The 1,707-nt window shown below is 35.4% G+C and overlaps 1 protein-coding gene across 1 annotated transcript in view; it reads right to left on the bottom strand.

The window, feature by feature from the left end:
* The window catches only part of Znf638 (zinc finger protein 638), a 189,318-nt gene that overhangs the window by 71,126 nt on the left and 116,485 nt on the right, over positions 1-1,707 (bottom strand). The window contains exons 4-5 of the mRNA XM_023718402.1: positions 1,561-1,599; positions 765-1,069 (exon numbers count right to left, since the gene is read on the bottom strand). Of these exons, the coding sequence (XP_023574170.1) occupies positions 765-1,069; positions 1,561-1,599 (344 nt within the window). The remainder of the gene's footprint in view (positions 1-764; positions 1,070-1,560; positions 1,600-1,707) is intronic.

Here is a 1,707-nt window from a genome sequence, read left to right as displayed (position 1 = left end):
CACACACACACACACACACACACACACAAATAAATAAATAAAATTAAAAAAAATAAAAATTTAAATATATGAATGAAGTTTATAATTAAAGGCAACTATGCTTTTATATCCTTGGTTTTTAAACTAGAAGTCAGTAGACAGATAACATTCTCTCATACTTCTCCAGAGTTCATAGAATAAGTCTGAGATATGGGTAGGACTTCAAGTAACAATTTTAAAATTTAATGAAATATTTCATTCTTAAAATCCAAACAAGGGACAACCCATTTGGGCTCCCCCTTCTGTCCCTCTCTAGGACAGGAGCTTTCTTTCCTCCAATAAATATATTCTGCTCTTAACCTCCGTTTGTTCCTAAAATTCATTCTTTGGTTTTAGAGAACATGAACTCATCCCAGGTACCTTTCCAGTTAGGAGTTCCATTTTTCCCCTATTCCTAGTCTCAAAAAAAAAAAAAAAAAGAACAAAATCCAAACAAAAGGAACTAAAGTAACTTACTTTATTTATTTTACAGGGTCTCATTACCTAGTGTAATTTGGACTCATAGTGATCCTCCTGTTTTCAGGCTCCCTAGTGCTGGGATTATAGGGGTATGCCACCACACCTGAACTCCGTTGCTGGTTCAGTGAGACCGGGGACGGGGCTGGTGCAGCACGTGGTACTGTGGACTGAACCCCAGTCCCTGTGCTTGCACTGAGCTACCTCACCGATTCTTAAAGTAACTTAATTTAAATAAGGAGAATACTCTTTCATGGGTATCACTGTACCTGATGATCTTACTGATCTCCGCGATATCCTCTCAGGACTAACTGATCGATAGCATCTTGAGCTACCTCGAAATGGATTTCTAATTCGATACGGCGAACGGGATCTGGATCGGGATCTAGATCTGAATCTAGAAATGAAACGATGACAAATTCTTGGACTTCGGCTTCTTGGCCTATAAATGTAACGTATTGGGCTTCGTGACCGATGGAACCTGTGACTTGAGCTGGATCGCCTAGAATGCCTGGGACTGGGAGAATGAGAACGTCTTCTTGGAGTTTCATTTTCTTTTCTATTGCCTTCATTTCTACAAAATAAGAAAATAAAAGAAGCAGGACTCAACAATTTAAGGTAAATTTAAGTTATAGTAAGTGACAGAAGTATCTTCTTAAAACTCAATACCAAATTCAGTAGTAAGTACTTACTTAAAACAACAAAGCCTACTTGTTATAGTGTAATTCAACCTGATAGGTATGGAAGAAACGATGAAGACACATGGTCAGTCCTCTAACACCTCTCTAGTTCACAGAACAGAACTGTCATCAATTTCTCAGGATTTTCCCTGTACCAATTATATTTTACAAGTATTAAGTTATATATAAAATTTAGGAGATGCTTTGTATCTAAGCAGAAATAAGAAACATTCACAGAGGTATCTACATTTGCCCAGTGTTCAAAACTAAAAATGGCGAAAGGACACAATTAAAAATAACATTTTTAAATTAACTATTTACACTTAAAAGAAAATCAAGTTTTCATAATAATACCATTAAAAAAATCCCATTAAAAAAATATTACCTTCTTGATGGGAGGATCTCTGGATTCCAATCAGGATATCTATTTTAAAGATAATATTAATAGTTTTAATAAAACTGTAAGGCATGATTAATATTTACCTATACTGTATCAGGACTACCCAAAACCTGAGTTTACACAGTGATTTAA

Source organism: Octodon degus, unplaced genomic scaffold, assembly GCF_000260255.1.
Source record: "Octodon degus isolate 3935 unplaced genomic scaffold, OctDeg1.0 scaffold00058, whole genome shotgun sequence".
Taxonomy (NCBI): Eukaryota; Metazoa; Chordata; class Mammalia; order Rodentia; family Octodontidae; genus Octodon; species Octodon degus.
Note: the sequence above shows the minus strand (reverse complement) of the source record. Positions and strands in the feature narration are given on the sequence as shown.